The sequence below is a fragment of the Oryx dammah genome, unplaced genomic scaffold, assembly GCF_014754425.2.
Source record: "Oryx dammah isolate SB20612 unplaced genomic scaffold, SCBI_Odam_1.1 HiC_scaffold_18, whole genome shotgun sequence".
In the NCBI taxonomy this organism is placed as follows: Eukaryota; Metazoa; Chordata; class Mammalia; order Artiodactyla; family Bovidae; genus Oryx; species Oryx dammah.
In genome coordinates this window covers 51,538,701-51,552,760 of record NW_024070202.1, presented here as the reverse complement: position 1 = coordinate 51,552,760, position 14,060 = coordinate 51,538,701, and the positions used below count along the sequence as shown (strand labels likewise).

At 40.5% G+C, this 14,060-nt stretch overlaps 1 protein-coding gene across 12 annotated transcripts in view; it reads left to right on the top strand.

The window, feature by feature from the left end:
- Positions 1-14,060, top strand: part of ST7 (suppression of tumorigenicity 7) — a 269,338-nt gene that overhangs the window by 218,817 nt on the left and 36,461 nt on the right. For 11 of the 12 annotated variants that reach the window (XM_040260873.1, XM_040260875.1, XM_040260883.1 and 8 more), the window contains 2 exons: positions 4,242-4,314; positions 5,791-5,893. In XM_040260873.1, coding sequence (XP_040116807.1) covers positions 4,242-4,314; positions 5,791-5,893 — 176 coding nt within the window. Of the gene's footprint in view, positions 1-4,241; positions 4,315-5,084; positions 5,221-5,790; positions 5,894-14,060 lie in introns of all 12 variants that reach the window. The other variant, XR_005724488.1, reaches the window with a different exon arrangement.

Sequence of the window (14,060 nt, the reverse complement as noted above, 5' to 3'; positions counted from 1 at the left end):
AATCTAGCCTTGGGATGAAATTGCATAGAACCACAAATTTATAGGAATGCATGTAAAAAATGGTGAAAACTGAATAAGGTCTGTAATTGATTTAATAGTACTATACCAGTGTCAGTCTCTGGGTTTTTTATATCATTATACAGTTTTGTGAGTTGTTACCATTTGAGGGAAGCTGAGGGAAGCTTCACAGAACTCTGTGTACTATATTCACAACTCCCTGTGACACTATAATTATTTCAAAATAATAATTTTAAAAATTATAATAGGCAGCAACCCAGCAAGTCTCAGTCTTTTATTTTCCCTACCAAATGAAAAAGGCAGTGCTTAAGGGGCAAGCAGCCTGTAGTAATTAGCTTTCTCTTAAAGGTAGTGTATATGGTTTTTCTTAAAAACTGTGCCAAAACATGCAGTTCCTGCCTCTGATTTAGATGTTAGGCAGTTATTAGATTAAAATATGGTTAACAATTGCACACTGCAAAAGAATACACTAACTTTTTTAAAGGCATGTAAATACATTTTCTAGATCTGCAGGGCTGACAGCACTTTGTGTAAGTTCTGCCTTTGTCTGTTTATGCTGTCTGTGTCTGGCTCTACCAATGTATTTGCCCATGATCTTGCTTCAGGCAGTTAGTAAAAAGAATCCTTCTATTTAGCATCATCATTATCCTTTAAAAATTCACTTATTACATGCACATCACAGGAAGCTTTGGAAATTCAGATAAACAGTAGAAAATTGTCTATAATCCCAGCACCCAGAAATAAAACTTAATATTTCATATGTATAATTCTAGCCTTTTTATCTCTCTGTATATAAATGCCTTTCTTAAAATATGTGAAGTCATAATTTTTGTAAACTTGTTTTACTTATTGATGTGTACACAATAATGCAAAACTTTCCCAGCTCATTAAATAAATACTTATCTACCATACAACTTAATGACTGCCCAGAATTGCGCCTTGTGGATGGTGTAGCACCTTAGCCTTTCTCCTATGATTGAACATTTAGGCTGTTTGCAGTTTTCTACCATTAGAAATAATGTTGTGATCAACATCCTTAAGGTTAAATTTTCATGCACAATCATGTTGACTTCCCTTAAGATAAAGCCTTAGATGTAGAATTGCTGGGTAGGCAAAATGTTAAAGCATTTGATTTATGTTGTCAGAAATAAGCATCATTTACAAAGATATGTTTTAAAAGAAAGCCTTATTTGAACAAGATGCTTTACCTGAAGGGATATTTAGGATCAATTTCTTTATAATGATTCATCCCTCCTTAGAGACAGATTGCCATTACCAAATAGATGTCTTGCTTTGACAGAATTAAAATAAAAATATTGAAACTATATAAGTAAGTTATGCAAGAATTGTTTGCTAGTTTTTCATTTTTGTTTAACAGTGAAAGCAAAATAGTATACTAAAGAGATAACAAATGAAATAAACTTGCCACTAGTGGAGAATTGTGGTATTTATATTTTTTCCTTCCCCCATTTGATACTGACTAAAATATATTTTTTAAAATTAAGTAGTATGATCATGCACATATACTACCAACATCTTCACATACAATGAAAGAATAAGGGTAAACATTTTTTAAATGGGGAAAATATACCATAGTAGTTGTAATGTTGCAGAGTTGTGAATGTCTTATCTATAGGAGTGAAAGGGTTAAAGATTGCCTTTGATTAGGCATCTCTAATATTCTGCTGGAACACCTCAGTCATATATATGTTTTTGCATTTCCAACTAGGTGAATGTATTCCTTTGCTTCAAAACAACCTGATCCTTCTCCCTGAGAAGCTAAATCCTTAGCAGCAGGTTTTCTTTCGTTTTTCAAGTGAGGCTTCCTCCTGGGCTGCCACCTTCAAATAATTTTGACCATTATTTTCAGTTTTAGCTCTTTTCCAGGACTAATCCTTTGTTCCCATTTCATAGAAAGGTTCTAGACTGACACAGAAGGAGCACAGATCACTCTATGAAGGGTGAAAACAGAGCTTGCATGCGTGCTGAGTCGCTGCAGTTGTGTCCAACTCTTTGTGACCCTATGAAATGTAGCCTGCCAGGCTCCTCTGACCATGGGATTCTCCAGGCAAGAATACTGGAGTGGGTTGCCATGCCCTCCTCTAGGTGATCTTCCCAACTGACCCAGGGATTGAACCCGCTTCTCTTATGTCTTATGCATTAGCAGGAGGGTTCTTCATGAGGGAAGCTATGGGGCTTCCCTCATAGCTCAGTTGGTAAAGAATCTACCTGCAATGCAGGAGACTCCGGTTTGATTCCTGGGTCTGGAAGATCTGCTGGAGAAGGGATAGGCTACCCACTCTAGTATTCTTGGGCTTCCCTTGTGACTCAGATGGTAAAGAATCCACCCGCAATGCGGGAGACCTGGGTTCGATCCCTGGGTTGGGAAGATTCCCTGGAGAAGGGAAAGGCTACCCACTCCAGTATTCTGGTCTGGAGAATTCCATGGACTATACAGTCCATGGGGTCACAAAGAGTCAGACACAACTGAGCTAATTTCACTTCACTCTTTACCACTAGTGCCACCTGGGAAGCCTGAAAACCAGGCTTAGATAATGTTTAAACGAAAGGTCTGAACTTAAAAAAAGAGAAAAAGGTTTAAACTTTTAAGTAGAATGTGTATTATCTGCAATTTTTTTTATTATCTTCTAATAACAGTCAATAAGTGGACCCTAGCAAACAAGACAATTGATTGCTGGACTGATTTCCCATACTGTTGTTGTTCAGTTGCTAAGTCCTGTCTGACTTTTGAGACCCCAGGGACTGTAGCACACCAGGATCCTCTGTCCTTCACCACTGGGAAGTGGTTAAATATTCAGATATTGGAAAAACAACAAGACAAATCCATGAGTGTCTGACCTTTTTTTTTTTTTCCTTAGTCACAAGCACATTTTATACTGTGCTTACGATGCTGAAGTTTTGTTTGACTATAACTATGAGATCAGAATTGCAGAGACATCTGACCCTTTCAATTCTGTATTGGTATTTTCTCTGATTATTTGTATTTTATCAATGTCATTGAAATTTCCTTCAAGGAGAAATTCCTCATGCTGAAGTTGGTGGTAGATATTGGTTATTGAATGAGAGATTGTTTTTCTTTTATGAAATTAGTTTCTCCTGCTGCTGTCTTAAGTCTAGTTATGGACTTTCCTTTTTATTCCTACTATAATGTCCTTCTTCTAAAGTTGAAAACAGCCCTACAAGAAACTTGAAGAGAATTCCAAGTGTTAAGAGTTCTTCTAACCTAGAGTGAATTTTGTAGCACCTTAGAATGGCATATTTTTACCTGGTCTGAATTAAGAAAGTATTTCTATGTCATAGTAGTATAAATTACTATGAGTGTTAAAGAAATACAGTTCTGGTATGAAATAAGATCATAATTTAAATACAAATCTGCCCCCTATCAAGGGACTACCCTCTCTGAGTTTATCTACTCTTAGTTGCACTCTGCGCTTTATTCCCTGTAAATGGAATCTGGTACTCATCCTTACCCCTCCATCTGAAATTATCTATACAAACCAAAAGGACCTGTTTTTCTGGGCAACAGATTAGGCTTCCTAATTTGAAAGGGGCTTTGTCATGGGTTTTTAATGAACAAAATTGTATAGTTTTATAAAGATTTCATATGTATATATAAATGTATATAGCTTTATATTTTTCTTCTCACGGTTAACAAAAAAACTGAATATAAATTTCTTAAAGCTTAATGCAAAGGAAATCTGGTTTAAATTTAAACCAGGTTTAAAATTTTAAATAATAGTTTTTTAAAATAAATTGATTTATCACTAAAATATTTTAAAAAAATCCAGGTAATATTTTTTTCTTCACTTTAGTATTTCATATACCTCTTAAGTTTTATAAGTAACAAAGAGGTCCTATTTGCCTTTCTTGATATCAAGGCTATTCATGTAATATTTATTTTATGTATTCATAGCTATTCTCTGCTTAAACTCAACATGTGAAAATACACGTTTTAAAACAGAAGATGAATGCCAAACAGTGTGGTGGGCTTTAAACATGAATTACTTACAGAAAAATGAATTACCTTGTTTGTCACATACCACCCAGATACATAAACAGCTGTGTACTGTATACATTGATTGACATATTCTTAACTTATGCTTTATTAGGCTTATATGATTAAAATGCTAGTGTATTTAAAAGTCTTTCTCTTTGTTTCTACAAACGTATAACAGCTCCTACTTTTCTTTTCTCTCTGACAGATATAAGCTTACCAAAGTCGGCAACAATATGCTACACCGCTGCCTTGCTCAAAGCAAGAGCTGTCTCTGACAAGTAAGTGCATAGTGACTTGGTGGTACTGTCAGTCTGGACTGAAGGAGACGCTTTGTGTCTGAGGGTTTCTCTGGAAGTTTTCCTTAGTCTGTGAGACCCCTGCTTATAAGCATGCATTTTCCAAAACCTGCTGATCTTTCCTTTCACTACTAGAAGGAGGGAATGCATATCCCCAGGAACTGTAATGGTGAATGGGTCCCTAAAGAGGGATTTGTATGAAATTCCATGCCTCTGAGGTGACTTTTTTCCTTTTTTTTTTTTTTTTCTTTTTTTTTGGCCAGACCACAGATACCAAAAGGCCTGCTTGAGACTTACACAAAAATGCCTTCTTCGATTCTTTTTTTTTTTGGCGTATTCCTCTTCCTCCAGCAGTCCAGAATGGGGTAGGGGTCATAACAGAGATGTAATACAGTAAAAGGGGATGGCCATCCCCTATTCTTTATCTCAGCAATTCCAAACTGACTCCCCACCCAGGGTTCCTTTACCTTGAGTCACCATCTCAGTGGGACCTTGGCCCTTTTTATTCAGGCAGGTGGCAATGGCATAGAGAATTTCCATGAACCAGGTGACTTGCAGGTGAAAGAGAACAGATGGCTTAACTGGTTTTGAATTCATAAACGCTTACATGTCCCACTCCACTCCCTCTGGAGCATTGAAAAACAGATACCAGGAAAAGAACACAGCCTCTGCTGTGTCAGACAGGTTTGCTGTTCAGTGTGTGTGCACTTCAAGACCGAAGTAATTTTCTTTCATTCTTTTTTATCCTGTAGATCGCCAGTACCTACTGCAACATCTTTTCTCCCTACACAGCGACTCCAGCTTGGGAGGGCAGGGCCAGGGTTGTCACAGCTTCCCCTGTGGTGTCTGCCTGCCAAGCACAGCTCTGGAGTTAGCCCTGGGTGTGAGGTGAGAAAGAGATTGCATGGTCTGGTTTTTTTCATTCACTCGGGCAGGTGTCTTGCCCGCAATTTGGGCATGCACACGCCCCCTGCCGGAATGGCCCCCAGCAGGCTCGCCTGCTGCTGAAGCTGCAAGACTTAACCCTCCATCGCAGCACTGACATGGGGTTGGGAGCCTCCTTTAAAATTCTCCCCAGTTCTGTTTTTAACCAAGTGCGCTCTTCTGTAACCTAGTTTTCTCTTTTTCCTACACTGTCTGCCCTTGTCAGTCCTCCCCCCTCCCCTGACCTAAGCAGGTACCTCCTAGAAAACTTAGATTAGCTATTTAGACAGAGAGACTTGACAGCTGAATTGAATTCCTTCCACGATTAGACACAAGCACGCTTTCTGCTTCTGCTGGGGTTTTTGTTGGCCTCTGTCTGAAGGGTCTCTCAGAGGTCTGATGCAGTGGAGGTTTGGAGAGCTCATGCCTTTGGCTCGCTGTGGTTTTTCTGGGCCCTTGATGTGTGGATGCCTTTCCGGGTTAATGCCCAAGCAGTGGTCCCAACTGGATGGTGTTTGTCTTTCTGCTTTTCAGATTCTCTCCTGAGGCTGCATCTCGGCGGGGGCTGAGCACAGCAGAGATGAATGCGGTAGAGGCCATTCATAGAGCTGTGGAATTCAATCCTCACGTGCCAAAAGTGAGTCTGTGGAATCCCCATAGGAGCTCGTTATGAGAGCAGAGAGTATGTGGTGACCACAATGTCATGTCTCGAATACACCCAGTTCTAAAAAGACTGAATTGCAACCAGTGAATTTTGGTTGAGGCCCTGCATAGGCTATGCTTATTAGCCTCATTTTTTAAGCAAAAGCTCCATTCAAGAGGCTTTGGGGCCCATTTTGGGGCTTCTTATAGTAAAGGTAAATTGATGGATCTAGCTTAGGCAGGCTAGATCAGGAAGCCTGAAATTGGCAAAATATGGAGATCCCCAAGGATGCTGATGCATTTGATAGGAACTGCACATCAGTTACGGTCTTACTAGAACCAACTCGAGAAATGAACCTTGCTGTGAATAGCAGTGGTAAAAAAAATTACTAATATGAAATTCTGTCTCTCCATAAGTGAAGTGAAGGCCAGAATACTGGAGTGATATCTTTTCCCTTCTCCAGGGGATCTTCTCAACCCAGGGGTCAAACCCAGGTCTCCCACATTGCAGGTAGATTCTCTACCAGCTGAGCCACAAGGAAAGCCCGAGAGTACTGGAGTGGGTAGCCTAACCCTTCTCAAAGCAGATCTTCCCGACCCAGGAATCAAACCGGGGTCTCTTGCATTACAGGCAGAGTCTTTACCAACTGAGTTATCAGAAAAGCCCATAAGTAAATGATAATTAATCAGTATTGGCCAGCAAATAATGAAAACCTCACAGCATGGAGTAGTTTTCTTTTGACTTGTGAGTGCTATTTTAATAGGAAATATTTGTCTTATTAACCACAAGACTGATCAGCTTATAAATATTCAGTATTTCCTCTGTATTCTTTATCAATTTGATTTTAAGGGAGTCAAATCATGGCAGAGGATATTTCTGTAATCTTTTATTCAGAAGGAGAGTGTGTGTTCATTAATTACCTGTCTTTCAGTACCTGCTCCATGATAGGTTTATTGCTGAGGGCCATTTCTGTTTCTGGATATTATAAAGCACATTTTGACCTCTAGGAAACCTCCTATAGTTCACATCAGGTACAAGACAGTTTTCTTGGCAGAATGTCTGATAAAAATTTCCATTGGTGAAAAGTGACAAAATAAGGCTGTTTTATTGCAGTACTGTAGCAAAAGGGTGAGTTTTGGGTGTGTGTATGTGTGCCTGTGTGATGACTTATGGAGTTACCTACTTTAATTTACTTTGTTGATCTCCAGACTGACAGAGATAGGTGAGCTCTATCATTCCTAAGATTTTACTCAGATCATGGTCATCTTTTCACAAAACAGGAAACTGAAGAGGGGTGCACAGTGCCACATTTGCAAGATACATTTATCCACTGTAGTCTCAGTGGATAATGAGCAGCATAGTATTTGTAGACTTAGGTATTGTATATAGGGTGGTATAAAATATATATCTATTTAATATCTTTTCAGATAAGTTAAAAATGTATTATCAAATTTAATTAAAATGTAAAATGAATCATGAAAATATCCTGAATTACAGTAAACTTAGATCATCAATTAATATTTATTGAATGCCATTCTCTAACTACATAGCTATTTTATGAGCACATATAAGTCTCTTTTACAAACAGTATTGGGCAATTGAGTCCTAGATTCTGAGACAAAAACTTGGGTTCCAGCTCTGGCTCTGTCATTTACTAATCATGGGATCTTGAGTTTAGCATCTCTGAACTCAAAGTTTTCCCTTGTCTTCCAAGTGAAGATAAAAATATAAGCCTCTCCTATGTTCTGTGATGAAGATCAAGTGAGATAATATATTTAAAGTTCTTTGAAAATACTTTAGCACACCATATGTTTGTAAATCATTAAAATTATTGATATTTGGCTTGTTGGCAGCTCTTCAAGAATGGGACCTAAGTCTTAACTTTTTTGGTTATACCAGCCTAAGCCTTGTCATCCTGAGACACAAGCTAGAAAACTGCAGCAATCCTTGGAACAATGCTTGTTGATTAGACATTTTAACTGAAGCTGTCATTTAATTCTAGATAATGGTCTTAAATGGTTGAGCCTCCAGAAGAGTAATAAGAGCCCTAAGGAATAGCTTAAAGCTGCCATGGAAGAATTTGACTCAGTCAATTAGTATTCTAGTTGCAAAATATAAGTCTTATAAAAGTGGAAATAATTAGAACAAGTTGAGAATATTTGATTTCACTCTAGCTTCCAGTCATTAAACCAATAGGGCATGGGAATAAACTGATTCTCCACCACTTTGCTTTACTGATGATTGTGCTGAGGAGAAAACTTGTTTCCAGATCCTCCTCATTATTTACATTTCTATGGGGAAAAAGCCCCATGAATCACTGACCTCATATGTGCAGAGTTAATCACAAACCTCTGGTTCAGTTCAGTTCAGTCTCTCAGTCATGTCCGACTCTGCAACCCCACAATCTGCAGCACGCCAGGCCTCCCTGTCCATCACCAACTCCCGGAGTTCACCCAAACTCATGTGCATTGAGTCAGTGATACCATCCAGCCATCTCATCCTCTGTCGTCCCCTTCTCCTCCTGCCCGCAGTCCCTCCCAGCATCAGAGTCTTTTCCAATGAGTCAACTTTTCGCATGAGGTGGCCAAAGTATTGGAGTTTCAGCCTCAGCATCAGTCCTTCCAGTGAAACCTCTGGTACATGTGTACATATACAGACTGCTAGTAATATCTTCTATACATGTTCTGTTTGTTGGGACTGCTTCCTAATACTTTAGTAGCCATGCACACACAAATGTGCATGCGTGCACACGTGTGTGTGTGTGTGTGTGTATATCAGTTCAGTTCAGTTCAGTCGCTCAGTCATGTCCGACTCTCTGCGACCCCATGAATCGCAGCACGCCAGGCCTCCCTGTTCATCACTATCTCCCGGAGTTCACTCAGACTCAAATCCATCGAGTCCGTGATGCCATCCAGCCATCTCATCCTCTGTCGTCCCCTTCTCCTCCTGCCCCCAATCCCTCCCAGCATCAGACTCTTTTCCAATGAGTCAGCTCTTCGCATGAGGTGGCCAAAGTACTGGAGTTTCAGCTTTAGCATCATTCCTTCCAAAGAAATCCCAGGGTGGATCTCCTTCAGAATGGACTGGTTGGATCTCCTTGCAGTCCAAGGGACTCTCAAGAGTCTTCTCCAACACCACAGTTCAAAAGCATCAATTCTTCGGTGCTCAGCCTTCTTCACAGTCCAACTGTCACATCCATACATGACTACTGGAAAAACCATAGCCTTGACTAGACGGACCTTAGTCGCCAAAGTGGTGTCTCTGCTTTTGAATATACAATCTAGGTTGGTCATAACTTTTCTTCCAAGGAGTAAGCGTCTTTTAATTACATGGCTGCAGTCACCATCTGCAGTGATTTTGGAACCCCCCAAAATAAAATGTGACACTGTTTCCACTGTTTCCCCATCTATTTCCCATGAAGTGGTGGGACTGGATGCCATGATCTTCGTTTTCTGAATGTTGAGTTTTAAGCCAACTTTTTCCCTCTCCTCTTTCACTTTCATCAAGAGGCTTTTTAGCTCCTCTTTCTGCCATAAAGGTGGTGTCATCTGCATATCTGAGGTTATTGAGATTTCTCCCGGCAATCTTGATTCCAGCTTGTGTTTCTTCCAGTCCAGCGTTTCTCATGATGTACTCTGCATATAAGTTAAATAAGCAGGGTGACAATATATAGCCTTGACATACACCTTTTCCTATTTGGAACCAGTCTGTTCCATGTCCAGTTCTAACTGTTGCTTCCTGGCCTACAGACAGATTTCTCAAGAGGCAGGTTAGGTGGTCTGGTATTCCCATCTCTTTCAGAATTTTCCACAGTTTATTGTGATCCACACAGTCAAAGGCTTTGGCATAGTCAAGAAAGCAGAAATAGATGTTTTTCTGGAACTCTCTTGCTTTTTCCATGATCCAGTGGATGTTGGCAATTTGATCTCTGGTTCCTCTGCCTTTTCTAAAACCAGCTTGAACATCAGGAAGTTCACAGTTCACATATTTCTGAAGCCTTGCTTGGAGAATTTTGAGCATTACTTTACTAGCATGTGAGATGAGTGTGATTGTGCGGTAGTTTGAGCATTCTTTGGCATTGCCTTTCTTTGGGATTGGAATGAAAACTGACCTTTTCCAGTCCTGTGGCCACTGCTGAGTTTTCCAAATTTGTTGGCATATTGAGTGCAGCACTTTCACAGCATCATCTTTCAGGATTTGAAACAGCTCAACTGAAATTCCATCACCTCCACTAGCTTTGTTTGTAGTGATGCTTTCTAAGGCCCACTTGACTTCACATTCCAAGATGTCTGGCTCTAGATTAGTGATTACATCATCATGATTATCTGGGTCATGGAGATCTTTTTTGTACAGTCCTTCTGTGTATTCTTGCCACCTCTTCTTAATATCTTCTGCTTCTGTTAGGTCCATACCATATCTGTCCTTTATCGAGCCCATTTTTGCATGAAATGTTCCCTTGGTGTGTATGTATATTGGGTGCCTTTTCAGGCAGAGAATAGCCTTAATTCTAATGAGACATCAATGGAGGATATAAACACTTAAGATTCTTTTAGTAAGAAGGGACTTTAAATGTCATGTGGGACACCTCCAAGATTTTAAGCTTAAATCTCTCATAATGATTCTATGAAAGTTATGTTTATTATTGATATCTGTTAATGTTTACTGCAGAGGAGGCAATGGCACTCCACTCCAGTACTCTTGCCTGGAAAATCCCATGGATGGAGGAGCCTGGTGGGCTGCAGTCAACGGGGTCGCGAAGAGTCGGACACAACTGAGCGACTTCACTTTCACTTTTCAGTTTCATGCACTGGAGAAGGAAATGGCAACCCACTCCAGTGTTCTTGCCTAGAGAATCCCAGGGATGGGGGAGCCTGGTGGGCTGCCATCTATGGGGTCGCACAGAGTCAGACACGACTGAAGTGACTTAGCAGCAGCAGTAGCAATGTTTACTGTGTGGCAAGCACAGTGCTAACTGAACCACATATGCCATCTTATTTATTTTTCGTAACAACACTGTGATACTGTTATCCCTGCTACACCGTAAGTAAATGACAGAGCCTGAACTGATTCTGGGTTATCTAGCTCTTAAACATTTCCCTCCACTCTCTCCCAGATCCCCCCAGGTGGCAGACCAGCCTAGGCACAAACCTTTAAATGATGGCAGCCACATCCCCTCCCCAGGCACTTGATTCCTGTGGACAATCCAGATTTCTTCAGGGTGTTATCGTGTCTTACTTACTTCCATAGTTTCTTTTCCTCTTTCACAAGAAGTTTTCAGTGGCCTACCCCTGGAATTTTCAGTATATACATGCTGTTTTACCCAATTACAGCCTGCTTGGAAGGAGAAAAAATACCAACTATGATAACTGTGAATTGCCTTCCATAAATTTATAGTTTAGTTCCAACCCCAGTAAGAATAGTTAATATTTCAATGTCCAATGATAAATATTAGTTATTTACCCCAGGAGGGTTATTCCTAGGAACTCTCTTCACCTGCAAACATAAAGAATAGAGAGTACTGCTCCTAACCACACCACAGGACTGAGAAATAAATAACAATAGTACAAAGTTGTGGATTTTTGTTCTGAAGGAGAGCCTCAAAGTTGTTTGATTCCAGACATGATTTCTAAAGCTTTAGCTTGCAGCAGAGTATAAGGAGGAAGCACCCCATAGACTCATACTGCCGTCAAATTGTGTTACTCCCTTCCCGAGGAAGTGCAGCTGTGTTTCCAGCCCTACAGAAGGTGTCAACTCCTTGGATAGTTTTTCAGGACTTCTTATGATCTAATCCAACTTGTCTTTTCATTTTTCCCTAGTTCCTTCCAATGGGCCATCCTCCTCACCCTTCACCCCCACTGCCACCACTGGGAAGCATGTACCTCCCCATCCCAGAATCATTCTTCCCCTCTGGTCTCTCACTACAGCACACTGATTATGTACCTACTGGTCACCTCTTTTGAGTTTGATGAGGGGTCTTAGGATCTTAATCATGCTGCTGATTTTCAAGACCTGGGTACACAGTTCAAAAAGACAAAGTTTTAAACCATTAGAGGAGTTCCCCATTCAGTGTGCTTAAAATAGGAGTTTTGAGTTTAAAGAGAGTTTCTCCACTTTTTAAAGAAGATTTCCCTCATGATGTTGTTGTTGTTCTGTCGCTCAGTCGTGTCCGACTCTGCAGCCCCATGGACTGCAGCATGCCAGGCTTCACTGTCCTTCACCATGTAATGCTGGACCAATGAAGGGCCAGCTCGGTTCTATATTTTGTATTGTTACATTGTATTGCTATCTATTGTTTAATGGATTTTTAGCTTCAGTTTTTTTCTTCTGCTTTCCCTACAGATGTGCTTTCCCACCTGCTCTGCTCTTGCTCAACCTGACAAGGAGGGGTACATTTCTATCAGTGATCTTTACACAGATCTAAGTTAATGAGTTTATGTGCTCTTAGTATGCCACACCTTCATCTCAAGGCTCTCCCTGTGAAGAGACACATTTTTGGTTTGGAGGATGTTGCATTCACTCCTTCAGGGTGCTAAAGATAAATTTCACTTTGACAAATGTCCAAAAAATGACTAAATTATTGGTTTGTTACAAGCTGCATTAAGTATGGTTTTTCCTTCCATGCTACTGCTGCTGCTAAGTTGCTTCAGTTGTGTCTGACTCTTTGTGACCCCATAGGCATCAGCCCACCAGGCTCCCCCGTCCCTGGGATTCTCCAGGCAAGAACACTGGAGTGGGTTGCCATTTTCTTCTCCAATGCATGAAAGTGAAAAGTGAAAGTGAAGTTGCTCAGTCGTGTCCGACTCTTAGTGACCCCATGGACTACAGCCTACCAGGCTTCTCCATCCATGGGATTTTCCAGGCAAGAGTACTGAGTGGGTTGCCATTGCCTTCTCCATTTCCCTCCATAGTGGTATTATACTTTTTTATATACATATATTTGAGAAAAGAGTAAAGAAATCATTCATAATCCCTTCATATCTAGTCACGGTGGTGGTGGTTTAGTCACTAAGTCGTGTCTGACTCTTGCGACCCCATGGACTGTAGCCCACTAGGCTCTTCTCTGTCCATGGGATTCTCCAGGCAAGAATACTAAAGTGGGTTGACATTTTTTTCTCCAGGGGATCTTCCCAACACAAGGATCGAACCCGCGTCTCCTGCATTGTAGGTAGATTCTTTACCAACTGAACCACCAGGGAAGCCCCCATATCTAGAAGGAGTAAGTGAAGTGAAGTCACTCAGTCATGTCCAACTCTTTGCGACCCCATGGACTGCAGCCTCCCAGGCTCCTCTGTCCATGGATTTTCCAGGCAAGAGTACTGAAGTCGGTTGCCATTTCCTTCTCCAGGGGATCTTCCCAACTCAGGGATTGAACCCGGGTCTCCCACATTGCAGGCAAATGCTTTACCCTCTAAGCCACCAGGGAAGCCAAAAATATTTCTTTGAGCCACTTTTTGGGGCGGGAGGGGGGTGTGCAGCAAGAATATTGGAGTTGGTTGTCATTCTCTTCTCCAGGAGATCTTTCTGACCCAGGGATTGAACCCAGGTCTCCCACATTGTAGGCAGATGCTTTACCATCTTAGCCACCAGGGAAGTCACCAGAAGGAGTAAATATATCCCTAATTCCCAACCATATACTCCAACTGAACAGTCCCATGTTAATTTTCAAAAACATGAATATGCTGTGTGATTGTGATTCCTAAGTATTAAAAAAAATGCATAGGAAAAAGGCAGGTAGAAAATAGTCTTAAATATAATCTTATGGTTGGGAATCGGGGTATGTTTACTCCTTCTTGGGGAGGATCATCAGATTTTCAGAGTTCTTTGACCTTAAAATGGTTATCCTCTAGCTTCACAGTAAAGTCCAAGTCTTTAGCCATGTGCTTTCAAAAATTTAAAAATATTTTCTGGATGATTTACTTCCTTTTTCATTATAAAAAGTATATCACATAAAATTTACCCTCTTAAGAAATTTTCAAGTGTAAGCATAGTGTTGTTAACTATAAGCCCATTGTAGTACTACAGATCTCTAGAATCTTTTCTTCTTCATGACTAAAACTATATGCCAACTGAACAGCAACTCAGCATTTCTCCTTCCTCCTAGGTCCTGCTAACCATCATTCTACTTTCTGCTTCTATGCATTTTACTACTTTAGCTACCTCA